Here is a 26,924-nt window from a genome sequence, read left to right on the forward strand (position 1 = left end):
ATTCATTGTTGATAATTACAAATCTGGAAGTTATCAATACTTAAAATACCACATTTGTTTAATTACAAAGTTGAAAAAAATTCATTCAAAAACTTTAATTTTGATGTTGCACAATTTTCATTGCCTGGAAGCAAAGACTTGAAGAATTTGTTATAACAACACACTATAAAACACATGTTCAATAATAATTATTATTTTAATTCACCACAATTTATTAACACACAACTCCTCTTTTTATTGTGTTTATATAATTTTAAAAAAAATTCATAAGTAATTCTCCTTTACTTTTAAAATAAACTTAATATAGAGGTGTTTTATTACTTTGTCTGTAGTTTTTCTTCATTTCAGACCTTTACGTGCCTCCATAAAAAGAAGTGGTCTGGAAAAATTTTGTGCTAAAAATAGATCACGTGCTGCTGTCCATGAACTACTTTCATGGTTCTTTACACTCATTTTGAAGACACCAGTGCCTTGTTTGTAACTGGAAATTACCATTTAACAGTGCAAAATTTAGACATTTTCTCAACAAATGATTGTAGGGAGAACATTAAGGCACACTTTGCATATTTTTTTGGATTTTTTAGGGCTCTATTAAAGTGTGTAGCTGCGCAGTTCTAAAGTGCATATCAAAAGCATTTTTCTGCCAAAGTGTAACTTATTTACGCAAAACATGCATTAAGTTATGCATATTTATTGTTTCTTCATCCTAATGACATAAAATTTGATCAAGTTATAGTGTACTTTAGTCATTTGAAGAAATGTTTACTTTTTGTTTTCATTGCACCTAAGGTGGCCGGACATCCCCCTTAACAGTCATGTGTTACTTTCTAAAGTTAAAAGGTAATCATTTAACATTGTTATCAAATCTTTGATGCTTTTAAATCGAGTTTAACTTAACTGTAATCAGTTTTGAAAACCATTAGTTAAAAGTTCAAATATTTGTAGATTACAGCTAGTTGCGTTTCTTTTGCGTTTCAGTATAGTTTGCACAAATGGGCAAGGTATTTGTAGGTTCTTAGTCATTCTTGTTAATGATTGCTCTGCTCTTGATTTGTATTGTTTAATGGACTTTTGAGCTTGAATATGCTGTTCGTTAATACCATATATTTCATTATGCAGAAGTTTCATTTTTAAAAATGAAATGGAAGAAAACTGTATTCAAATTTAAATATATTTTAATATATTCGATAAACCAATTACAGATTTTCTAACCGATTGCCATCATTCCGACAGAATAATCGGTTGCATATAGCCATCCCTAATAGATATTTTCAGTTTGATTGCTTTGACAAAACCAATTATTTCACACACACACACACACACACACACACACAGAGAGAGAGAGAGAGAGAGAGAGAGAGAGAGAGAGAGTGAGTGAGATATTCTTCATCAAAAGTCATTTCACTTCATCCTTTTCACAAGTTCAATATCGTTTTACAGTTATCCAAGCTATTGTTGAATTAGTCATAAATGAAAGCACATTTCAGTAAGAAATGCCAGATATGGAGCACTTGTGGGGGATTTATGCTGAAACCCCAATCTTAAAACAACACTTATAGCAAAGTGTCAGGAGTGAACAATTTTAATTCATTACAAAAGTAATCCATAATTCTTTCAATCTTATATAACATTTTAAAACTACAGGAATTGAAAATCATTTGCTGTAAGCATGAATTCATTATAAGCATGTTCGTTATAACCACATTTTACTGTAATCACTTGATCTTCGAGTACAAATGCTGAATGTGTACAGATCTGATTTATATTTTCTTACCTTGTCATTGGTCATTTGCAAAATTATTCTGTTAAAAAACATTCTGATTGCACACACAAGTACTCTGAAGTTGACATTAAAAAGATGCTTGAATTTCTGATTGACAATATCTTTGTGGTTTTTGGAGACCAGGTCTTCCAACAATCTACTGGAATTCCCATGGGAACCAATTGCGCCCCATTAATAGCAGACCTTTTTTTGTATTCATATCAAGCAGAATTTGTCCAAAATCTTATATATGAAAAGAAGAAAACACTTGCTCTGGCCTTCAACTCGACATTTAGATATATCGATGACGTATTGTCGATTAACAATGGTTATTTCCATTCTTATGTCGATATGATATATCCTGGAAAAGATACCACAGAGTCTGACACATCTGTTTCATATTTGGATATTTTACTTGAAAAAGACGTTAATGGTAATCTAAAAACCAAGCTTTATGATAAACGTGATGACTTTTACTTTCCAATCGTCAACTTCCCTTACTTATGCAACAATATACTTTCATCACCTGCATACGGGGTATATATCTCTCAGTTGATTCGATACGCAAGAGCATGCTCTATGTAAGTACAATTTCTAAAACAAGGTAAATTATTGACAAACAAGTTGATGAAACAAGAATATCAGCTGTCCCATTTAAAGTCATCATTGCGTTAGTTCTATGGTCGATACAATGACCTTGTCAGCACTCAGCAAATACAATTTATCATTGAGTCAAATGCTGACTGACTTTTTTCATACTAATTGTTAAGCCATTATTTACACACTGATTTGTCAATGGATTTTTCCGTTATTTCCAGATCATGACAAGGAGCACACAGCGGGTGTGACCGGTTGGCAGGGGATGCTCACTCCTCCATGGCACCTAATCCCACCTCTGATGTTTTGGAGGTCCGTGTTAGCTCTGCTCCTATTTCGTATTGTTTAATGGACTTTTGAGATTGAATACTGTTCATTATCTCCATATATTTCATTGATATTTAAGAATTGTTGGCACTGTATAATGTGTGGTAGATCACTGCCTAAATATAAACCCCATAAAAATCACAGATCTTCAATATTGCTAAATTTGAGTAAACATTCTCTTATAAATTTTTAATACCAATTAAACAAAGAATTTTATATAATCAATACTCTTGCATGCTACATGTAACTGCAAATCAAAATTACAGTAGCACCCATTTTAGTTAAAAGCAACATGATAAATATTTATCTTAAAATATCTCCTCATATACTGTTTTCTTTGGTCATTTCATCTGAAAAGAAAATGGTATAACATTTTTAATAATGTGTATACATAAACAAAATACCATAAAACATACTAAAAGGTGCCAGTAATTAATAAAATACATGAGCTTATCTGTGAAAGTTCAATATTAATATTTTTTTGGTAGGATATTCTTTTTTAAATTGCCTTGTGTTTAAATTATGCAATACTTCAGGGAAAAAAACAATTTGGATTTTTTCTTAACCAATGTTCATCAATTGTAAATACTGGTACTGTAGTAAACGCTGGTTAACAACTCACACAAATTGAATTTCATGTTTTTAAAATATGCAAGAGATAAGCATGATTATAGGCATCTTCGCTAGCCGAGGGTTTCTGATCTGCTACTCTCCTCATAAGGTTTGTGAAGAGAGAAAGGGAATCAGAAACCTTTGGCGAAAGATTGATTATAGGAGAAAAGCATTTGAAAAACTATCTTCATCAGTTATATAAAGAATGAACTACTTATGCAGCAATGAAATAAGCACCTGCTGGCATTTATTGTAAAAGTACATAATTAGCACAATCAAAATTTAGTGCAATCTATTAACACATTCATACATTAGCCCACTTTAGTCTTTAAAACATCAAGTACTGGTTTTAGTAACCTGGTAATCATATTAACACGTACATGAATTAGCAGAGAATAAGTAGTGCAAAAGGTGCTGAAAAAATGGTTATTGCTAAAATAAGTACGTCTACAGTATAATATTAGCTGTAGAATTGTGATCTTACTCTATTTACTCAATGAAAAGGAATCTTACTTACTGACTATGTTGAATTTACAGAGTGGACAGGTTCTATTTTTTACTAGCCATGGATCTACACACTTTGTGTGAAACTCATGGGAGCATGGAAGCACTCTCAATTTCTGAAAAGTTGAGAATCCAGTATATGACAATATGTGTCTGATAACATTTCATACAAGAATGATTTCCATAAATGTCTGTAGAGTATATATAGCAGTGAACACACCTGTTTTTTGTTGAACAACTCCAAACAAATAGCACACAAATCATGAGGACTGACTTGATTTTTCTTGACTTTTTTTGTCTTCATAGAAGATAGGGCCTTGAAAGTCAAATCCCTTAAAGCTGACTGAAAGGTAATACATGTACATGTATTAGATTACACAAAGAACAAAATCAAAGTTGGGTATGTTTAGAAACTGGGTATACATGCTCACCTTGGCCCTGCTGTTTTACTGTTTATAGTGGCCCCATCCTACCCCCACAATTTTTGCGTATTTATATGACTAATTAAAGCCTTCCTATTTCTTTACAAGAAGATTTTTCCTTTATATTTTCATGTAAAACTTTGATCCCTTATTATGCTCCTCCTACCCCTAGAGGCCATGAGTTGAAATATTTGAATCTACACTACCTGACAATCCTTGCATATTTTTAACACTAACTGAGGCCCTTCTGTTCCTGAGGAGAAGATTTTCAAGATTTTCTCTTAAATTTTCCCATGTAAAACATTGATTTTTTTACTGTGGCCCCATTGAAACTTGAAACCCCGGAGGCCATGATTTGAACAAATTGAATTTACACTACCTGAGGATGCTTGCATATTAATATTAATCATGGTCCTGATGTTCCTGAGAAGAAGAATTTTAAAGAACATTTTTATACGTCCAATGTCAAAGTGACACTGTGATGGAAAAAAGGGGAAAACTGACAAAAATAGAATTTTTGGATGACACATGCAAATTTTGTTCAATTCTTGAAGATATTAGGTTTCAGAAAATTGCAGGTTTTAGAACCTTAAAAATCTACTTTTTTGGTGAAAAATAAAAGTAAAAATAATTTTTGTTTGCCCCAACACAAAAATATTGCTTCACTTCTTCCTCTTTATTGTACCCATGCACAGAAAAGTTGAAGAATTCCATAGATATAAATATCGGATGACCAAGGATTTTGATACAATCTTCAATAAAGATGACCAGAACTTATTCCTCACTTCTGTTTGCTCCAATTCAATGTTGTTTACAAGTTTCACACTAAAAATAAAAGTCGCATGTCCTTGACATTGTTGACATTGACGATAACAACAAAGCGGTAGATATAACCTCTGTTTTTCCGGCATTTACATTTTGCAGTTCTTTTCTTGCTTTACAGTGCAGTTCAGTTGTCAAAACTTTTCTTTAGTCATATTTCACATAAATCTTTTGTTTTATGATACAATTATCTTAAAAGAAACACATGACTTTGACTCATTATGTAACTTTAAACTTTGATCTTCTATTGTGGCCCCTTCCAACCTTCTGTGGCCATGATTTTTAAAAACTTGAATCTACACTACCTAAAGATGCCTGCATTGTAATATCACTTATCATGGCCAAGCTGTTCTTGAGAAGAAGATTTTTAAAAACTTTCCCTACACATTCCTATTTAAAACTACGATCTTCTATTGTGGTCCCACTCTACCTCCAGGAGCCATGATTTGAACAGAATTGAATCTAGGTACATCATGTCAGGAATCTTTTATATAATAAGGATGTGAGATTTTATGGGTATACAGGTATATCACGATTTTTTATTGCATGATATGTATCGTGACACGGAGACTAAAATACCGGTATTTGGTTCATAACTATAAATTCTGGATATTATTCATTTATTTGTTCAAACTATTGAAAGACAATTACAGGAAGTGTAAAAAATGTTGAAAACAGTTAAACAAAGGCATCCAAACATGCTTTATATTAAATAAAAAATCAAAAAGTAAAGTTATGTTTTTATAGCATATTTTTAAGAAATTTCATGAAAATTCAATAGATTGAAATTGTAGTAAAAATTGTGTAAAAATATCAAAATTTATCCTGATAGTTTTGGGAAAAAATCGTGATATATCACAATACGAAATTTTTGCAGATACCCATCCCTATTATATAAGTTTCATCTTTTCAGGCCCAATGGTTCTTGAGAAGAAGATTTTTGAAGACATCCACCCAATTTTTGCATTTGCTTGATTATCTCCCCTTTCAAGAGGATGTGGCCATTTATGTGAACTAATGTGAATCCCTTTGCCCAAGGATACTATATGCTAGGTTTGTTTGAAATTGGTCCACAGTGGTTTTGGAGAAGTTAAAAATGTGGAAAGTTAACAGACATTCACAGATGGACAGACAGACAGCTAGACAGACAAAAGAATGGAAGACAAACTTCGGTCAGAAAAGCTCACATGAGCCTTTGGCTCAGGTAAGCTGTAGCAAAATTAAATCTGGATTTTGCTTAGATATTGGTTAAAAATTGCTTATTTGTTTGATATATAACCAAGAGCAAGATTACAGCTAGATTTTTAGAATCTTCATAAATTAACCAAGAGTAAAATCCAGAACAAGATAAATTTTTTAATGAGGCAAGCTACTGACAAGTAAGTTGATGCACAGGGCTTTCAACAATCCTGTTGAACAGTATTTCCCCAATTCCATGGCACTTATAATGACCTTGTTTGAAAATAAAATCTATCCTTGTGTTGTATTTTATCTGATAGTTTCATACCAATTGTTAGGCCAATGTTTTTATACTAATTACTCTGTACAGATTACTCTGGTTATCTGATCAATATAGAGAGCTCATGGCAGGTGTGACTGGTCAACAAGGGATGCTTACTCCTCCAAGGCATCTGATCTTGACTCTAGTGTTTCCACAGGTCCATGTTTTTTTTTGTCCTGTTCAGGAAATTGATCACTGTTCATTTAGTCTTCACAAATTTCATTCATGAAACATACCTCAATCTCATTATCTTCTCCCCATTCATCTTGCAATCTTCTTCTTGACTTGATAGCCAGTAACATCAATATCAAAAATGTTCCAGAGTAGAAAAAATTCCAAAAGCTTATAGGTTCTGCCTGAAATTATCAAGAAGAGTGATTAATATTTTGAGCATTAACAAAGTTTATTTTTAGAATACCTGAGTTAAAAGCTGACAAAAGATGTTCTGACAGATGCTCAACTGTAAGCTCTGTTAGCTTTTCATATTTATGTGACCATTTTAACCTAAAATGAAGGGTATTCAAGTCTATTCAAAAGAAGGACCAGGTTTTTCCTTCATGGAAATAATTAGGAAATAGTAGATATAAGACCAGGTCACTATAAAATTTATTTTAATTGTTGGGCCATTGTTTTTATACTAATTATACCATTGCTGAGAAGTTATTCTCAATAATGGGTGGCAACCATTTGCACTTGTACCACAGAAAAAATGTTCTCAGACAATTGCACATGTTGAGAAATCACTGCTCGATCCTAACTTAAATTTGACAAGTATATGAAATGAAGTGTTCAATAAAATCATCTAACTGAAATCTACCGAAATGTTAAGAATGCTTGAATTGATTTCAAATTGAGTAATACACATTTATTTTCAGATCTTAACAGGAAAGGAGAAAAATTATGGCTGGAGTGGGAATCAAACCCAGCACCCCTGCATCACTAGTCAGGTGCTCTAACCACTGAGTTACCCAGGTCGATATCCATAGTTCATATAGCCCAAACCACTACATTCCTCCCTCCTTAAATTGTCCCCAAAGACACACAACCCAGATGCTTTGGCTCCTGATAGGACATTCACCTGCAAGTCCAGAGGTAGTCAATGGCACTAAATGTAACAGGAAAGGAGAAAATTCATGAGTGAAAAGGGAATTGAACCCAGCACCCCTGCATGATTAGACAGGTGCTCTGACCACTGAGACACCCAGGCTGATGTCCACAGTTCATACAGCCCAAACCATTACAGATCCAAGGGCGGATCACTTTAACTTAATAAAAATACCATGGAATTATAACTCTTTAGGGTGCAATGTATAGAGGGTTCTTTAATTAGTATGAGAATCAACATGAAAATGTCATTAATTAGTATAAGTATCTGACCTTTCCACTTATCTCTTCTTCAGTTCCCATACAAATGACTCCATCCCATTCATGGTAACTGTGGCCATTGGTTGGTCTGCCACATGAGGCCCACAAGGTGAGTGTTGGAAACTTAGAAAAAAAAAATCAAAAATCTCTGATGAGATTGTAATTCTAGCAGTTAATTAAGGCCTGGTAGTAGTGGGAAACACACATTCAAGCTTGAATATGTAAAGCAAGAGACCCATGAGCCACAATGCTCACCTGATTAACAAATAAATACCAATAATTTTAGTATATGATACATTGAGAGGCTTGAGGTCACGTTTACAAATGGAAGCCTTGTTATTCTTGCAGAAATTCACATGCCTCCAAGTACCAACTCTTTCACTGTCTCACTAAAACCCAGGGATAATATTTCAATATCTAATTTGACAAGATGCTTACAGGACACTATACAATGGATACAATGTACGTAGTGCACAAACTTTTTATATAGTTTTTTTTTTAACAATATCAAGTTCAAATTGTTCATATTACGAAAACATGGTCAACACTTTTATTCACTCAGTAGACTTTGAAAAAAAAATGAGAAGCAGTAAACTTTATGTTAATTGTAGCAGAACATTAGCATGACAATACCTAGTCCTAACACTTTTACACAAGTAAGAATATACAAGTATATAAGAACACTTACTGATGATTTCGGGGCTTGGTACACCTTGGCCTTTATCTTGATTTTACTAAAAAAAATTATTAAGTTTATTGTGTATACTAACAGGGTGAAAAATTTTGTCCTTACACTGACTGTACATGACATTTTATGGGTACTGCAGCCTATGATTTTGCAATCACTTTTTTTCCATTTCAATTTTTTGCAATTTACAAATGGTGGCAAAAACAGATTTATGAGATATTTGTCAGTAAAGTGCATGTAAACTCAAGCATTTTATTTTTACCTTTTTAGAATACTAACAAAGTTAGTGACATTCTCTAGAGCTTCCACAATAATCACAGGACAAGAAAACATCTGTTTACCCTCAAACTGTAACAAAATAAACATATACATATCTGTTTACCCTCAAACTGTAACAAAATAAACATATACATATCTTTTTACCCTCAAACTGTAACAAAATAAACATATACATATTACATATCCCTATCCAATAGTCTGGAAGAAGACTATACACTTTAATGAGATCATCTGTCAATGAGGAAAAGGTTTAGTACTGAATGATTGATCAGTAAGATGATTTGAGTGATCTCTGTATAAAATATGGCCTATAGGTTTGATCCACTGATAAAGAAGAGTCAAATGAGAATGAGTGTGGTGGTTGCTCAATCAGACACATGGTTCACTCTGGGTAGTCTGTCTCCCTCCCTTGTTAATGACCCCCTTAAGCCTACAAACTTGAACATCTATTCATCTTGAAAATAAAGTTAATCTTCAGCATCCAAAATGAAAATGAAAGTTACCAGTATGCATCTACAGATACCTGTCATAAAAGATTAAATATAATACCGCATATTTGAGCTCGTCTCACAATATGCGTCGTTATCAAAGCTCTCCTCTTTTATTAATGTCATCATTCGCCTCTTATTTTGCGAGAAACTGATATTGAGAAAAGTCGGAATTTTGTTATCCACCCATACAGTGTCGGTACTTAGTCACTATGTTTCCGGGTTATCTCCCCTTTTCTATGCATCAATGAAAGTGAAAGGTGGGTGATGAAAGTATCTGATTTAATTTTTGTATTTTGAAATAGTCTATCACAATTTATGTTTTTTAAAGTTAATTTTCAGGCAAAATAAGTAGCATTAATTATTTTATTGACATTTATATTGCTCGATGGCGAATATTTGATTGGATGGAAACAGATTGATTTGCCACCCCATTCTTCCATTGTACTGGCACATGTTACAAGGGATAACAATGGCAATAACCAATTTCATCAACAAATTTTGAATAAATAAAATGTTATTTAGTTGAATAATCTTAAAAAGAGAGCCATCGTGAAAATGATGATTATTAAACTTCAAATTTATTCGATACCCTTCTTCAAGGTCAAAAAACGTATCTGGATATTTAGATACTTATGTCCCTTGGCCACAGTATTTAGGGGAATATCCATATTATTCTCACAGTGGCTTCTGTAACATAGATTTGTTATATATATTTATCAGTTTAATACTTGAAAACATTTAGTGACAAAAAAAGGTTATTGTACAAGGATAGTGCTACCCTGTACCTTTAAAGCAGTAAGTAAATAAATACACATTGAAAATTAATTAGAATACAGTAAATCTATTGCAGCACATCCAAAGGTTATATAGCGGAATTCACAAAGGGAAGTACTGTATTTATTTTTAAGTGTATACATAAATAATGGTTTATTTCCAATCAAGCCCCCCCCCCCCCCCCCCCCTCCCCAAGAGGGATGAAAAAGATACATTTGTATACAAATGCAGTAATTAATTGTGATATAAAATCATGTAAAGTAAAATACATGCAGAGCAAGTTGTTGTGCTTTACAATGTCGTATTACAATAATGCATTATAATATGTATATGAATAAAACATAAGTAGATGTGTATATAATTTTCCACATATTTACTTTTGTCACATGTAGTGGCAAAGCTCTAGGAAGGTTAAAATGAATGAATGAATGATGACTTAATATATTTGAGACATAAATATCAGTTGGATGGAAGCATTACAATGAGCAATTCAGGCTATTTAAAATGGAGGCATGAGCACCCTAAGTCGAATTGTACATTGTCCAAATCCACAATACAGTCAAATTTGAGCCAGCAGCATCCTCACCTATCAGGATATCACTTCTCTTATAGGGCTTGGCAAGGAGGACAATTTCGGCCTCCACCAGACCGATAATAGAAGGGCATCGCAATTTAAAAACACAATTGTTCACCAGTTAGGGTAGATAGGATTCCCCATATTTTTAATAATTAGCTAAAATTCTATCAAGGCTAGCTACTGTTTTGCTTGTCGGATATCAAATGGGTTCAGATTAATTAAGATGGGGTCAAAGACATGTTTCAGATATATATTCTGTGTCTGCTCATTGGTTCAGTTTTAAGATTATAAAGGAAATCAAGGAGGTTTGGGCTATTGGGTCATTTTCAAAACTGTGTCCACCTTGCATAATCATGAACTTCTCTAATAGAGCCTGTACTTTAATTGATTGAAGGTTTAATGATAACATGTTTATTGTCCTCTCTCTCCTGCCCCCTAAGGCCCCTTGGGTATGATACATAAATTTATAGAGTTGTGTTAAGTAAAAGTTTTGTACCTTCTCAAGTTAACCTCAAAAACTCAAATAAACTTACATTATTTTCACATTATATAGAATATTTCTCATTTAGGCTTGGGAAAGTGTTTGATTTTACATGTAGGAACTAATTTCATCATGGGAGTTTTCTCTCAATGTAATAAAAGCTTCTGGTCTTGTTTGATATTTTTAGGCACACAAGGGCCTTTTAGGTTCAAATTAAATACAATTATACAAATAGTCTAAGTAAATAAATAAAAAAATAAATAAATAAATAGGTAAAATGAAATGCAGATAATTTTAGCAGAGCTTCAGGATAAAATTGTCACAGGAGACATTTTAACTTGACAAGTTTATTAGAAATATGCACAGTTAAGCCATTGAGTTATCTGTCTTATCAGAGGGTTGGTTAACCTTAAAATATGATTATGCAACTTAAATTTCCTGACCTTTTACAATTTTACTTGAGTAACTTAGTTTTGACAAATGAATAAATTATAGGGTTCCTAAATTGTTACAGTCAATGCTGGCATATTGGGACAGGGCTGTGGATGTGAATCTTTTGTTTTTTTGGTTGGGAAGGAACATTGATCAATGGTCAAGCAGTTTGGGGGGAAAAGGCTATAATAAAACATTATGTAAAATTGGGGCATAATTTTTGGTCCTTGATGGTTTCTGTTGTGTCTCTAAGTGGGAAAAATAAAATAAAAAGATTTGAAATTTAACTCAGGTAAAAATTGCTTTAGTTCAAATTTTAATTCACGGTTCTTAAACTCACAAAAGGTGATATGTTTGGGAAACTGGTTTTATTCATCATGAAATATAAAACATAAAAAAAAAAACTGAGCATAAGGCAAGATTTACTATTAATCTGCTATGCAAGCAGATGCAAATTCTTGGGGTTGAAGGGGGAAGAGGGTTAGACATATATTGTTCCACAGACCTGAATTGAATAGAATCTGATCCATTTCCTGCAATGTTTTGTATGTAGTTTTCAGAAATGAGGCGACGGGTTTGTTAAAGACAGCAATTCTACAAAAACTGCTGACACATATCATGCATATATCTAATGGGCATTTCTCCAATGAAAAATGTCAGTTCAAACCCAATTGCCAATTACATATATGTCATTGGTGTACACCCCTCAACTAAGCAGTTAGCATACATGTACTTTTATAATTATGTTTATATATTAATGTCAAAGGTTATTCAGATGCATCTTCAATGCATATATACAGGTTACTCTCGATCTCTCGAAGTTCAAGGGACCGCAAGAAAAGTTTGAGAGATCGAGGGGTTCGAGAGACGGAAAGTGAATAAAATCCGGAATTTTCAGTTCCGATCATTATTGTTCTACTATTATAAATACCGGAAGTATATGTCGATAATGTCATTGCACGTTTTCATTCGTATTTTACAGGTAATTCACTTGATTTCAACAACAGTGATCGTATTTTGAATAAATAAAACGATCTCTTTAATTTTCAGTATTTATTTGTTCTCATTTCATAATTACATGAAACCTGAATAGCGATCGTCGGCGTGGCTACCCCCAGGCACAGGTACTTGGGTCTTGGTTTATAAATATGTATACCTATTGATATGTAAAAAGTACTTTTTTTACATATCAATAGGTATACATATTTATAAACCAAGACCCAAGTACCTGTGCCCCCAGGGCTTCATCGGGTCCTTCACCAGATTTCTCGTATTAAATGGGTATTCAATTCTTCAGATAGGATTTCTTGTGCAGTGTTTGTCATACTGGGATTATGTAAACTAAATATAAAACTTCATAATCTATGAAAAATTATTAACACGTCTCTTAAATTATTTTCTAAAAATTATCGTCTCGCTGTTGAGTCAAAATAAGTTGTGAATCAATTCGTTTATAGTATATCAATTGTAACCAATTAATTATATCAACACTCGGATGCTCACAGGTATAGTGTCATCTATGTAAACATCCAATTAACACCTCCATGCCAGCCCGAGGCGTACACTGTTATCAAAGTAAGTCTAAGCTGCATTAATTTTACGCTTGATCGGCGTGTGCACACGCGCAATCAAAACTTCGAGAGATAGCGAGTAAAAAACAATGAAATGTGTGTAACGGGACCCAGGTCTTGGTTCGAGAGATAGAGAACTTCGAGAGATCGGAAGTTCGAGAGATAGGAAGTAAATTTGCTTACTTATATAGAAGAAAAAAACGGGACCGGAGGTTCACTTCGAGAGATCGAGAACTTCGAGAGATCGGAGTTCGAGCCATCGAGAGTCACCTGTAGTTTACATCCATGTATCAGCTGGTGGGTACAACTGCAAATCTGAGGGAGTTAAAGATTCATTTTAGCAAAACTTCCCTAGCATTTTAGGGTATTAAATAAAGGATAGGTTGCCATTGCCTTAGCTCATACTTGGACAATTAATTTGTATGCTGGCCTTCATATAATTATGCATATTTACAACTTTAAAACAGATTAAGTCCATATCCCCCCCCCCCCCCCCCCCACCTAGTCTTAACCATATTTTTGCCTTGGGGTGAGGGATGGGGGTAACCCATTCCGAATTAATGTTACAGTTTCAGTATTCCTGAAGTAAGAAGTTTAAGGTGACAAGTTGCAGTTTCTGAGAGAGCATCAGCTGGGCAAGGGTCTGGAATATACAATTTAGTCCTATAGGTACTTCATGTCTGGTGCAGTACATGTACATTTACAAATACTTTGGAAACATTTCATAGTCCTCCATTGTGTCTCAAGACTCTTGGGTTGGAAGGTAATTAGTATATGTTTTAATCAATTTTAAATGGAGAGGCTTTAGCAGAGCTTGGTTTCAGAAATAAGTGGTATGACCTCATTCCTTTAGAACCAGCACAGCTACTGTTGAGCAAAAATGGTTTTCCAGATTAGGTAATAAAGATAGCAGGGAGATAGGTATCCCTTAATTTATTCTGGAATTTACAAAGTGGGAATGTGATATCACTTAACATTTTGTCATTGCAACATTGTCAAGAATGCGGAACTGCAGCCATATGCAGATGGGAAAAAGGGGGGGGGGGTAAAAGGGGATTTGTGCCTGTTTATTACTTGTTTGCAATCTCAGCTAGAAAGTAGTTTAGAACTTTCCAAATTACTTTAAAAAAAAAAATAAATAAAAAATGAATAAATTAAATAAATAAATAAATGAATAAACAAATAAATAAAAATACAAGAATAGGTTAAGTGGGGATTAGAGATTGAAATTATTTACAAATTTTTCTTACACCAGGCTAGTTTAGTTCTTATTCATGCCTCAGTAATAATAACCTGTCGTTACTAAAAATATTAGGGTAATAAAAAGACCCAAAGCAGAATAAACAAAAACTTGTACTAGATTCCAGGGAGGGGGTGGGGTGTTTTCAGGCATACTTAATTTGTAGGGAAACTAGATCATTTATCTTAATACAGCAGGGATGGCTGATAAAGAATTGATTTAATCTTGTATTGAAGATATATTGAGTAGTGGAGACAATTAGAAAGTGGTATTCACAGTGGGTGGGGTGCTGAGGGTTTTGAGTAGGCTAGGGGTCCACGGTGGGTGGTTAAATTGAAGCTGCCTACCCCCACCAGGTGGCGGTGGGCACCTGCGGTGCCCATGTGGCAAAATCGTCACCTTCAATTTAACCATTGAACTATTTATATTCTTGACTTGTTGTGGTTGATGTTGATATATGTGATGGTTGATGTTGATATATGTGATGTTGACTTTGAAAATTATATCTCATATTGAGTAAATCTAAAGCAAAATTATGTAATATAATTGATATAATTAATTATAATTAATATAATTAAAGATAATTTGTGTTGAAATGTGTCCGTAGCACGATTGAGGTCAACCCAGCGTGCTACTTTTCCCGTCAGGGAGGGCACAACTTAATTGTTGATGTTGGGGGATGTGCCAGTTTGCCGGCTGCCCCACTGTTGTGTAGACCACTGTGGACAATACCTGCCAACTCGAATAAAACATATAAAATAAATAAGGCATTTGTTTTAAATATATTAAGGTCTTTGATAATCACCTATCATCCGGACTGAAAAATGGAAAGGAAGTAATTCTCATCTTTAAATATTTCAACAATGCAAGTATATAAATGTTGGGCTTTAAGTAAATTTTGAGGAGACCTGCCCTAAGAGCTAAAACATGGCCATGCACGCATATGGAAAATGTATCTCACAGGTGCAGCATCCAACAATAGTATGGAAGTTTATAATGCAGCCCTAGATTTGGATTTTTGGGGGTAAAATCCGTGTTCATGAGATATTTACACTTACCTGCCTCCTTAACTATTTGCAATTTCCCTCTAGTTCCCCATACAATGCGTCGATAAATTTTTAGAGTCACTACGGTATTACCTCCAGTTATCCCCCTTAACTATAACTCTTCAGTTTCTCTCGACGAATTAAAAGGTTCTTACCTTTCAACTTCCTCGAGAGGGGAGGTGGGCGGGTGAGGCAGGTAAGTGTAAATATCTCATGAACACGGATTTTACCCCCAAAAATCCAAGTTCATTTCAATATTTCCACTTACCTGCCTCCTTAACTATTTGCAAAGGAATTTGCAGCCCAAACTGGAGGAGGTGGGAGAGGAAAGAGTAAATGGTAAAAGTACATAAAAAAAAATACATAATTACCTAATTTTGCTTCCCTCTCCTTGATGAGTCCAAGATTGCTGCCTTGGCAAAAATGGACTGATGATCTGGAACATCCTTCAGATAAAATGACGTAAATGTAGATTCAGATGTCCAGTGCGCTGCACGTAAAATCTCCTCTGAAGATACACCACAAAACAATGCCCAGGAAGTTGACAATCGCCTAGTGTCATGTGCTCTAACTAGATTTAACGTTGATGATTCTGCATTATCATATGCGAAACGAACCATGCTAACTATCCATCTCGCAATGGAATCTTTTGATGCTTCTTTGTGATTATTCTGTTGGTAGGTCACAAACAATCTATTTGACTTCCGAATCATTTTAGTTCTATTGATATAAATCTTCAAAGCACGACAAGGACACAGTTTCAAATCTTCTGAATCTGTGGCATATGAATCAAATGCAGGAATATAAATAGGGTCCCAAGGTCTATTTATTGTTTGTGTCTTTGCCAGGAATTCCATATTAGGTAACATTTTTATCCCTTTCCTCTCTATTCTAAAGTGACCATCATCTAAAGTGAGGCTATGAATCTCGCTCACTCTAGACGCTGAGGCAATGGCTACCAGAAAAACAGTCTTAAGAGTCAAGAACTTTAAATCCGCTGACTCTAAAGGTTCAAATGGTTGTTTTGTGAGAGTTAACAAAACCAGCGGTAAGTTCCAGTTTGGTGTTAACTGACGTACAGAAGGGTGTTTATTAAATAAGCCTTTCAACAATGATGAAAGTTCTGAACTTGTTCCAATACTGCTTCCATTCTGATGAACTATTGCTATTGCTGATTTATAACCAGCTATAGTCCGTGGTTTACACTTTCTCACCTTGAAAAGGTAAATAAAAAATTCTGCTAACTCTGGTACAGATGTTGTAATGGGATTGACACCATGTTCTTTACACCAACTGTTATATATTCTGAGTTTTGCATCATAAACTGTTTGTGTAGATGTCTTTCTGGCATTTGCCATAATTTCTGCAATTTCTTCAGAAAATCCTCTTGACTTGTGTTGCAATTTGACAGTTCCAGACATCAATGCTCTTCAAGTAGATGCACTAGCAACCAGTTGGAAAGGGATGTATGCTTATGCATTTCCACCACCAATTCTTGTGCCCAAAGTCTTACAGAAGATACGGGAAGAGGCAAGTGTTGTACTACTCATTGCTCCAATGTGGCCCAGGCAGTCTTGGTACCCTCAGTTAATAGATCTTTTGATCGATGTACCAGTCAAGTTACCACTGTGGCCAGATCTTCTGTCTCAAAATCACAATCAGAATTTTCATCAAAACCTAGAAACTCTCAATCTTGTAGCATGGAAACTGTCAAATTGCAACACAAGTCAAGAGGATTTTCTGAAGAAATTGCAGAAATTATGGCAAATGCCAGAAAGACATCTACACAAACAGTTTATGATGCAAAACTCAGAATATATAACAGTTGGTGTAAAGAACATGGTGTCAATCCCATTACAACATCTGTACCAGAGTTAGCAGAATTTTTTATTTACCTTTTCAAGGTGAGAAAGTGTAAACCACGGACTATAGCTGGTTATAAATCAGCAATAGCAATAGTTCATCAGAATGGAAGCAGTATTGGAACAAGTTCAGAACTTTCATCATTGTTGAAAGGCTTATTTAATAAACACCCTTCTGTACGTCAGTTAACACCAAACTGGAACTTACCGCTGGTTTTGTTAACTCTCACAAAACAACCATTTGAACCTTTAGAGTCAGCGGATTTAAAGTTCTTGACTCTTAAGACTGTTTTTCTGGTAGCCATTGCCTCAGCGTCTAGAGTGAGCGAGATTCATAGCCTCACTTTAGATGATGGTCACTTTAGAATAGAGAGGAAAGGGATAAAAATGTTACCTAATATGGAATTCCTGGCAAAGACACAAACAATAAATAGACCTTGGGACCCTATTTATATTCCTGCATTTGATTCATATGCCACAGATTCAGAAGATTTGAAACTGTGTCCTTGTCGTGCTTTGAAGATTTATATCAATAGAACTAAAATGATTCGGAAGTCAAATAGATTGTTTGTGACCTACCAACAGAATAATCACAAAGAAGCATCAAAAGATTCCATTGCGAGATGGATAGTTAGCATGGTTCGTTTCGCATATGATAATGCAGAATCATCAACGTTAAATCTAGTTAGAGCACATGACACTAGGCGATTGTCAACTTCCTGGGCATTGTTTTGTGGTGTATCTTCAGAGGAGATTTTACGTGCAGCGCACTGGACATCTGAATCTACATTTACGTCATTTTATCTGAAGGATGTTCCAGATCATCAGTCCATTTTTGCCAAGGCAGCAATCTTGGACTCATCAAGGAGAGGGAAGCAAAATTAGGTAATTATGTATTTTTTTTTATGTACTTTTACCATTTACTCTTTCCTCTCCCACCTCCTCCAGTTTGGGCTGCAAATTCCTTTGCAAATAGTTAAGGAGGCAGGTAAGTGGAAATATTGAAATGAACTTGGATTTTTGAGGAAAACCGCATGTCCAATATGGCGTCGAGAGAAAACTGAAGAGTTATAGTTAAGGGGGATAACTGGAGGTAATACCGTAGTGACTCTAAAAATTTATCGACGCATTGTATGGGGAACTAGAGGGAAATTGCAAATAGTTAAGGAGGCAGGTAAGTGGAAATATTGAAATGAACAAGTTTATTCATACAAGTTTTGTCCATGAAGGGTTTATAGTTATTTTGCAGATGGACTTCTTTCAAAAACATCCACCTGTCTACTCATCTAGAAAAATCTGGTAGATGCAGCATCCATAGTCTGACATTGCATCACTTAACTAAGTTTGATATAGGACCTAACATGATTTAGAATAATAGACCAGCTCCAAAATCTTTAACCTGGCCTCTATTTCAGAAATATAGGTCAGATTAAGCATCCAAGGGAAGTCTTGTAGAATGCATTCATGATTTCTTCATCATCCATAAAAGATACTGTAAACCAACTATTATTCAAGTCATCTTTCATTCGCCATTCAGCAGTTTGAAATCAACTGCAACGATCAATTTTCGCGACAGAAACATTTTCTACCAATACAAAGCAAAATAAATGGTTAATTAATATTTGTGAGTTAAAGAAGGTCGCAAAACTCATGGATATTTCTCGCACAGGAATAAAAGTTGGTTTACAGTATGTCCACTGGCAGGTAATGTTAATTAATATTACTAGGAAAACAGACCTGCTCGAACTTTAATCTGGGGTTTGCAGATGCAGGATCTAAAAATAACTACTGTAAACCAACTTTTATTATTATGCGCAAGAAATATTCGCGAGTTTCGCAACCAACTTTAACTCGCGAATATAAATCGCCATGAAGCATTTATTTTCCATCGTATTTGTAGAGAATGTCTCCTCAGTCGCAAAAACTAATCGTCGCAGATTGATTTCAAACTGACGAATCACAAATAAAAGTTGACGCGAATAATAGTTGGTTTACAGTATATCCCACTTCATATGGGTGAACTAAATATGAATATTTGTAAGATAAATTTTAAAAATTAAAAAAAAAATCTTGGATATTATCAACATTTGCACATTTTGGAATCAGCTTACACAAAAAAACCCAATAAGTATATACAGTCAAACCTTGTTATCTTGAACTCGATGGGACCAAGAAAAAACTTAGAGATATCTGAGAATTCGAGATATCGAAGGTAAAATACTTAAAGAATCAGTGGTCGGGACTTTCAAATCACATCGACATATCCATGGTTTTCGAGATATCAGTGGTCAAGATACTGAATTTCAACTGTAATTTTAAGTATTTACCTCCTTTAAAATCTTTGGGTTCAATGTCAGAATGATAATGGCTGAAGCTCCAAACACTAAAGCTTTCTGCATCTGCAAAAAAAGTTGCAAAAGTAGACTCACATGAAGCACAGAAGTCTCTGAGGAGACCTTAGCTCTATTGGTCTATATCTGAAGACTAATGGAAGTAATTCATGAAGTTTCTCAAGGAATAATCTTTGAGATATCCAGGGATTTGAGATAAAGAGGGGAAAAACATAAAGAATAAGTGGTTGGGACTGCCAATGCAGTTTGACATATCCCTGCATGATATTGAGGTATAGGTGTTTGAGATGACGAAATTCAACTGTTAACTAGTAGACTAATTGTTCTCGAACAATTAGAGGTCTTTCCACCTTCATTGAATTTCATATATTTCTCATATTTAACTCTCTAAAGTTAATTTTTATACAAAAAGAATCCATAAATGGCTTGAAAGATAGAAAAAATGAAAATTTCAAAAATTTTGAAATGACCTTGACCTTTGACCTTGAAAAAATATTCGAGGTCAAAGGTCATGGGTCACATTGCACTTGACACCATCCTTCTATGACTTTTAGTTTTAAAGTTATAAGGTTTAATAGTAAGCGCAAAGACATTAAAGGGCGATAACTCATTAAGGGGTCATCGGATACTTTCGCACTGAATAGATTGAAGTTGTGTCTAAAGACCCTGAAGACATTAGTGAAGGTTTTGTGTCTCTATGGTTTACGGTTTCGGAGGAGTAGCGATAACAAGGTTTTCAGTAAAAGGGGCAATAACTTTAATAGGGGTAAATCTTAGGGGACAAGTATGAAATCTTTGAAATAGTTTCAAGAGGACATATAAATGATGCAAAGATATTTAGTATATGTTGAAAGACAAAAGAGATATAAAAAGAACTTAATTTCTCATATTTTGAATGACCTTGACCTTTGACCTTTGCATAAATTTTAAGGTCAAAGGTCAATGAATCTTATGCAGTTGGTCCCATGTCTCTACAACTTATTGTTTTGAAAATTTTTAATTATTTGTAAACATCAAAAACTTTCAGGGGCAATAACTCATAAAAGGGGTTGACGAATACTTTCGCAATGAAAAGATTGAAGAGTCCCCTCAATTAGTCGAAGTCATTGGTGAAGGTTCTGTACCTCTACGGTTTACGGTTTCGGAGGAGTAGCGATAACAAGGTTTCTATCGAAAGGGGCAATAACTGCGAAAGGGATCATAGGTTATAAGCGTTGGGTCAAATTTGTTCCTAACTTTTTATGACCTTTACGGTCAATGAATAATCTTTTCGATAAACATCGAAACAAAAAATCAGCGGAAGAAGAATAATAATAATAATAACTAGTAAACTAATTGTTCAGAGAACAATTAGAGGCCTTTCCACCTTTTTAAGTGTTTCCGTGTCATCTGAGCTGAAAAAAAAGAAGAAAAATGCAAAAAATGAAAAAAAAAAAAAAAAAAAATATGCTCCTCCAGCTGGGCTCGAACTCAAAACCCTTGGATTGAAAGGTAGGTGCGCTAACCATTCGGCCACGCATTCCGATAACATACATAAGTTAATTGTTTAAGACTATAGAAGAAATGCAAGCGTATTTTTAGAATCGGTAGGGGAAGAAAGAAGTTCCGTAAAAGGAAATAGTTCCTGAACTTGCAAGCAGTATATAAAATAACAAGGGACGGGCTGCGTGAGAAAATGTTAACACTGTTCCCTAATGAAAATGTATTAATGGACTGTAGCCCGATTCATGGATATTGTGAGCATGCTGAATTTTTTGTAAATAGCTTTGTTGTAAGCTTAAAAGATCGGGTTCGGATTTTAACATTTCTGACTGAATATCCTGAAATAAATATGAAACATTTAAATAAGCATTTCTTTGGGTTAAATTAAATATGTGTATCACAAATTAAACTCCCAACATGCATTTTTAGAAGGGAAACACGACAATGAAAGCGAGAATGGTTTTTAATATACCGAAAATCGCTATTTCTGGAAACTGATTAATTCTAAATAAAAATCAAATAAATTCCAAATGTAAAAGAAAGAGAGAATGCTTGGTATTAAAATGTTGTATCATATCAGGAGAATCGAATGCTACTAACGATATCTGAAGAAATAGCCGATAAAAGGTTTAGATCATTTCTTCGTTCACCTGCACTTAAATTTCAAACACAATAGAACTTGTAGTTTTTGCCGTGAAACTTCAAGACTTTTATAAAATTATAGGACTCACCGTAAAACTCTCCAGAAAGTTTCTCTGAGGTCTATACTACATTTGTACCAAATCTGGTGTCGATTCGAGGTCTGGTTTGAATTCTAGAGTAATATTCTACGTTGTTGTTGATGTGATTTTTTTTTTTTTTTAAGAAGGGGGGGGGGGGTTGAATTATTTATTTTATGCCTCTTTTAAACTAAGAATTGTAACTACTTCCACATCCTTAAGCCTGATTGTGACCTTTGGGTCAAGGGTCAAAGGTCAAGGTCATTACCAAACAAAAAAAAAAAAAAAAAACCAAACAAAAAACAAGAAACAAAAAGAAAAAAAAAAAAAACCAAGAAATCTTTACTTTCTATGGTTTTCCTGATACTGGAGCTGGATGCATGTCCTTACTTTTCCATTTGACCCAAGGTCAAGGTCAAAGGTCAAGGTCAAAGTTCAAGGTCATTTGCTGAATTGCTATATTGTACACATATATAAGGAATTTCTTATGTTTTTAAATGACCTTGACCTTTGACCTTGACCTATATTTCAAGGTCAAAGGTCAAATATGCCGATGTAGTTGGTCCCATGTCTCTAGGATACACCGTTTTAAAAAAAAGTTCATTAAATGTAAGCAGCAAAAACTTTCAGGGACAGTAACTCATAGAAGGGGCCGAAGAACCCTTTCGCACTGTATAGATTGAAGAGTGTACTAAATGAGTCGAAGACACTGATGAAGGTTTGGAATGTCTACGGTTTACGGTTTCGGAGGAGTAGCGATAACAAGGTTTTACTGCGAAAGGGATGACAACTTTTGAATGGGTCAAGCTTGGGGGACAAGAATGAAATTTTTATAATACTTTAAGAAGGACATATTAAATATGCAAAGATATGTAGTATATGTTGAAAGACAAAAGAGCTATAAAAAGAGCTAATTTTCTTATATTTTGAATGACCTTGACCTTTGACCTTGACCTTAAGTTCAAGGTCTAAGGTCAAAGAATCTTATGCAGTTGGTCCCATGTCTTTACGACTTGTCATTTAGAAAAGTTTTTCATTATTCGTAAACATGAGAAACGTCCAGGGGCAATAACTCATAAAAGGGGTCGACGAATGCTTTCGCAGTGAAACCTTGAAGCGAGTACTCATTTAGTTGAAGACATTGGTTAAGGTTTCGTACCTCTGCGGTTTATGATTTCGAAGGAGTAGCGATAACAAGGTTTTTCGTTTAAAGGGCAAGAACTCCGAAAGGGGTCATAGGTCATACTCGTTGGGTAGTTTTTCGAAATAACTTTTGATGTCGAGTATCATGAACTATAAAGTTCTTCGAAAAGTCTTTCGGTTCAAAAGGCGGTAACGGAAAAATAATAATAATAATAATAAACATAAGCATTTCAATAGGTCTTTCCACAGAAAGGTGGAAAGACCTAATAATAATAATAAACAGAAGAAAATCAATAGGTCTTTCCACAGAAAGGTGGAAAGACCTAATTATTCCTTACATAAGACAAGTGAAAAATATTTCGAAAAATTTTTATTAATAGTGAAACTTGATGTTTCCACTTCAATCATGTTTCATTCAAATCAAACAAAAACTGCATGAGGTATGTTCTAGTTTGAAAAAAGATTCTGAGAGTGTTGCTGAAGCTATACATGTTATCTCAGATCTAGGTCCTTATCTTTATAATTCATACATCTATAGGGCCTTAACTACTTCTGCTATATATCTAAGGATTATGAGAATTCAAAATTCCATTCTCCCACCCACCCATTCCCCCATTCTCCAACCCCTAACTGCCCACAAACCCCTAAAAAATCTACAGAATCTATGTCCAAAAAAAGAAACTACTACACATAACTGATAAGTGGTCCATGGGCCAAAATGATACCCCCTTTTTCTTTCTTTAACCATCTATTTCTCTTTCTCTCTCTTTCTCTTACCCTGACATATAATTATATGAACTTGATAATTCATTTTCATTACACAAATATTTATTCATATTAGCATTACCTATTTCTATTTTTTCTCTAACAGGCATATGGATGTGCGATTTTATCAGTATACCAGTATATCCCGATTTTTTATTGTGTAATGATACATTTCATGTTACGGGGACTAAAATACCGGTATTTAGTACATAACTATAAATTCCGGAAATTATTCATTTATTTGTTCAGACTATTGAATGACAATTACAGGAAGTGTAAAAAATGTTGAAACAGTCAAACAACTGCATCCAAACATGCTTTATATTAAATAAGAAATATTATGGAAATTCATTTGAAATTGTAGTAAAAATTGTGTGTAAATATATCACGATATATCCTGATATTTTTGGGAAAAAATCGTGATGTATCATGATACGAAATTTTTGCCGATACCCATCCCTAAACAGGCATAAACATAATATTGTGTAATTATCATAAATATCTGAGATGCCCCTACCCTGTCCATCATGGATAAGGATTCTGTATGACAATTGTTTGATGAGCTTCCACCACGTTCTCCCAGATGGAAAACCGCAAGCCAGTTCTCTGGTAGTCTGGCAAAACTGTTCTCATCATTGCTATTACAGTCAGAAGACAACTAAAACAAATTACAGTGTAAAAGAAATAATGTCTTAAACAAACTTATTAATTTTGGTAATTCTGTTTATTTAATTATTACTGTTAATATGAATACTTACAATAATATTAACACTAATGCAAGCAAATTGAACAGTGTAAGTTTAGGCTTAGGATTTTGGGTGTGCACATCAATCACTATCAAAAGCTATTGCGATATGAGACTAATTTTATATACTGCTGAAAAGTCTGTTAAGAATGACTAGTACATATAATCCATATGATATAAGTAAGGTGACCTGTCTTCTAATAACAATTCAATGAGCACACTGAGTTGGTAAAATTTTCTGTTTGAATGGAACATTGAGAGCAGTGGCATTAATGAGCTTTCTTTTGAACATTCTTTGTTACATAATGAAATGCTCATTTCTTCAAAAAGGAGAAGGCTGTTTATGTTGGGACCTATATACTAAAGGGATAGGCAACTCCTTCAGCGCCATGTTTATTTACCCAAAACGGCACACACAACACTGCAAATTTTTCAAACTACGTTTTTCCCCAGTAAAAAGCTTGTTCTTTTTGTGTATCAGAATGGATATTTAATAAATTTTAAAGAACATATTATAAAATAATTTAGATATTAAGTAAACAACCACCAAAATCGACGATTTCTTGGAAATACGACCAATCAGGGGCTAGCACTGATTTTTGAAATTCAATAAAAGTAATTACAGTAACTACTAAGATAAGGAATAAAAACAGTGCTAATAACAAATCTTGAATAATTTTTTGATAGATAAATTAAGATTTTATTCTGAAATATTTGATAGCAAAAGAGATGTATTTAATTAAAATTGACTTACAAAGTCCTGCAACTTACGAGATATCGCGAGACTTGCCTATCCCGTTAGTATAAAGGTCCCTGGGTTTATGTTCTTATTTATTTCAACTCAAACAAATAATAATAATTCTTCTTCACCCTTTGAACTCTTTTATAGCTATAAAGTCAATTAAACCTATATAAGTTATGGTATCAGGTTTGTTTGCCCTATCTACCTGTTCGCATGAGTCCGTTTGCGCAGGGTCCGTTCGCCATTATTCTTGTTCGCCCTATATCTCGTTCGCCCTATTATATATACAGTATATAGTAAATATCATTCAACATTTATTATTAATTTTATTCAATATTTTACGACTTGGTGTTTTTTTCAAATGTTGCTACAGTATTCTTTTTTATCTACCGTAATCTTAATTAAATAATTCAAATATGATATTTATGCTCTTTACATGCTTAATTGATTCAATTATACTTAATAATGTCACTGTAATTTAGGGGATCATACAATCTGCGTTATGTTTTGAAAACAAATAAAGGACTTAGACGTTAATTTCTGTTGGTCTGTCGGGTCTTTGATAGTACAGGTATATTATAGTGTGACCACATGCATATGACTGTTGTCTCCCGTGTGCAATTTATGTACCAATGTACATATAATTTATCTAAAAAATCCATTGGTTCATTATTCAACTTTCTGCAATATAAATAAGGTGAACGGACCCTGTGCGAACAAGTTTTAGGGCGATCGAATTCTGGGCAAACGGGAATTAGGGTGGACGGTGTCAAGGGCGAACAAGTTTTAGGGCAAACCAACATACAACCATAAGTTATAAAAAATGGCATATTGTAGAGGTGAGTGGGTGGGCAAATGCCAGTCTGCATTGAGAGAGAGAGCCCTCGAATGTCGTAAATTTTTTCACATATATGCTTCTTTAGAATACCTGTAGAACAGGTAATGTATACATACATATTCATTTCAGTATGAGAATTTTACAGTATGAGAGTTTTACAGAAGCTGCAGTCTCTCACTCTCTCTCCTAACTTCATAAAATCCCCATTTCAGCGCAGAGAGTGGGCCGGGAGAGGGGGGTCTTAAAACGTTGCGACGAATATTGCTTTCTCCTATCTAAAGAAATGAGTGTCATTATGTAACAATCAACATTCTATAAAATAGACCAAAACGTTCCAATCAAAAGAAAAATTTTACCACTTCAATGCGCATGACCATTGTAATTGGAGCAAGTCTGGAGCCCTCCTTCAGGGTATACGATGATAGATCACCAGCTAGGATCAGTGGTTATTGAATTACCATATGCAGCCTTCCTTCTGCTCCTTTAACATTTCCAACATCGGCAAATTTTCCTCGAATATTTTTTGCAATGATATTGTCATGTTTCGAGTCTGTTGCTGTTGTTGACTCAACTGTCTTGAATCTGGCAGACAGCTGTGGACGACTATTTAACTTTTCCGTTCTAAAGACATCAATAACTGCACTTTTTCCTGGTGCTGCAAGTGTTGGAACAAGTAAGGGCAGTAGTAAATACCAAATCGAGGTGATATTTCTCTTGCGACAAAAGAGTATTCGCAAAAAAGCTAGTTGAATTGAAATAAACACGACTGTCATTTTGCATAACTAA

The 26,924-nt window shown here is 34.3% G+C and overlaps 1 protein-coding gene across 1 annotated transcript; it reads right to left on the reverse strand.

Annotated features, from left to right (window-relative positions):
• Positions 1 to 1,247: 1,247 nt before the first annotated feature.
• LOC133172028 (RING finger protein 215-like) lies at positions 1,248 to 26,924 on the reverse strand. The gene is made up of 10 exons (XM_061306832.1): positions 26,597 to 26,924; positions 24,331 to 24,471; positions 19,681 to 19,752; positions 8,863 to 8,948; positions 8,601 to 8,646; positions 7,925 to 8,035; positions 6,784 to 6,903; positions 4,023 to 4,145; positions 3,816 to 3,918; positions 1,248 to 3,036 (listed from the first exon to the last, which is right to left on the reverse strand). Exons 1-10 carry the CDS (start codon positions 26,909 to 26,911, stop codon positions 3,008 to 3,010), a joined length of 1,146 nt encoding a protein of 381 aa, XP_061162816.1. The 5' UTR covers positions 26,912 to 26,924; the 3' UTR covers positions 1,248 to 3,007.

The sequence above is a fragment of the Saccostrea echinata genome, unplaced genomic scaffold, assembly GCF_033153115.1.
Source record: "Saccostrea echinata isolate AGI-Se365-2 ecotype Australia unplaced genomic scaffold, CSIRO_AGI_Sech_v1 ptg000054l, whole genome shotgun sequence".
NCBI lineage: Eukaryota > Metazoa > Mollusca > Bivalvia > Ostreida > Ostreidae > Saccostrea > Saccostrea echinata.

What these genes read in the sequence shown, in the direction of transcription:
- LOC133172028 (XM_061306832.1), bottom strand. Translation starts at nt 26,911, where the DNA reads ATGACAGTCGTGTTTATTTCAATTCAACTAGCTTTTTTGCGAATACTC. An exon ending in CCTTATCCATGATGGACAGG is followed by an intron (nt 19,753 to 24,330) that starts GTAGGGGCATCT and finishes CTTTTTTTGCAG; the next exon opens with ATGCAGAAAGCTTTAGTGTT. An exon ending in GAGAAGATAATGAGATTGAG is followed by an intron (nt 4,146 to 6,783) that starts GTATGTTTCATG and finishes ATTACCTTTCAG; the next exon opens with TCAGCTTTAAGGGATTTGAC.